The sequence below is a fragment of the Corvus brachyrhynchos genome, unplaced genomic scaffold (genome assembly GCF_000691975.1).
Source record: "Corvus brachyrhynchos isolate BGI_N302 unplaced genomic scaffold, ASM69197v1 scaffold283, whole genome shotgun sequence".
Classification (NCBI taxonomy): Eukaryota; Metazoa; Chordata; class Aves; order Passeriformes; family Corvidae; genus Corvus; species Corvus brachyrhynchos.
In genome coordinates this window covers 2,358,959-2,360,246 of record NW_008237409.1, presented here as the reverse complement: position 1 = coordinate 2,360,246, position 1,288 = coordinate 2,358,959, and the positions used below count along the sequence as shown (strand labels likewise).

At 51.2% G+C, this 1,288-nt stretch overlaps 1 protein-coding gene across 1 annotated transcript in view; it reads right to left on the bottom strand.

The window, feature by feature from the left end:
• The window catches only part of TBX2 (T-box 2), a 9,459-nt gene that overhangs the window by 4,865 nt on the left and 3,306 nt on the right, over positions 1 to 1,288 (bottom strand). Inside the window, 1 exon segment of the mRNA XM_017730880.1 lies at positions 675 to 821. Coding sequence (XP_017586369.1) covers positions 675 to 821 — 147 coding nt within the window.

The window sequence follows — 1,288 nt, the reverse complement described above, 5'->3', positions numbered from 1 at the left end:
ACAAAGTGCTCTTTAATCGATTGTGACTCTTCGCCATAAACTTTACGAGGGAAACAAGCCCACCAGGACCCTCAGACAGAGCTGTCAATTAGCATCAGCAGCCAGGGGTGGAGGTGGGGGTCACCTTTTGGGTTAAAACACACACACTACTCTTGGAAGGGGATGGCAGAGGCTCTCTGCTCCCCATCGTGCTCTCCTGGCTCTGCCTGCTCACAGGGTGACACTTGCTAAATCACGAAAGCAACTAAAATTAGCTTATCTGGCTCTATTTTTTGGCTCCTCCAGAGCCCTGGGCACCTTCTCGGTGAGGCTGCCCAGGCCTGGTGCTGCTCTCCACAGCCTGGGCCTGCAGCAAAGACTTCCACAGCCCAGAAAGGTGCAACAAACTCCATGAGGGAATTATTAATAGTAATAATAGAAATACTGACAATAGCATTGATATTAATACTAAAAATAGCAATAATCATACAAGCAGTATGAGGGTGCATCCTACTCTGAGGGCTTGAGGTTTAACCTTTCTCCTGTTGCTGCCTTTTGGCCGCTCTGCCCTGAAATATCCTCACGAACACGCACACACACAAAAATACCCTGATCCTGGGTAGGGGATGGAACAGGGGTGATGGGACAGGGACAGTGAGAGGGCAGGGAGAGGCACAGGGGCTGCCTGGCCATACCTTGTCATTCTGGTAGGCAGTGACGGCGATGAAGTCGGTCTCGGGGAACACGTAGGTGCGGAAGGTGCTGTAGGGCAGCTTGAGGATGTCGTTGGCCCGGACTATGTGGAACCTGGGCTGGTACTTGTGCATGGAATTCAGGATGGTCTGGGTGGGCGAGAGAGCACAGCCCGCGGCTGCCATCAGCCCCACACTCTGTGGGACACACGCATCCAGCTCCCTCCCTAAAAAAACCCCTTTTCTCCCGAAAACAACCAAAAAAAGTGCACCCCACAAATTCACTGGCAGATGCCAGAGAGGAGGATTTCTTTTTTCTGTTGTTGATGCCATTGCAGGATCTGTCCCCAAAGAAGGAGGTCAGGGAACGCAGGCACAACAGCATCTTTGCGGGTGTTAAGCATGGCAATAAAGCAGCAAAAGGGATCTCCCTGTTTTATTACAGCCCTGCAAACGCGAGGCGACTTTTTGACAAGTTTCTCACCGCTTTTCATATTTCCGTCCTTAAAAATAAATTACTATCCCTCACCACCACAAAAAAAATAATGTTAAAAGGCTCTGGGTTAGTGTCGGGGGCGGCAGGAGACGGTGCCAGCCCCAACCAGAGCCTGCGACCT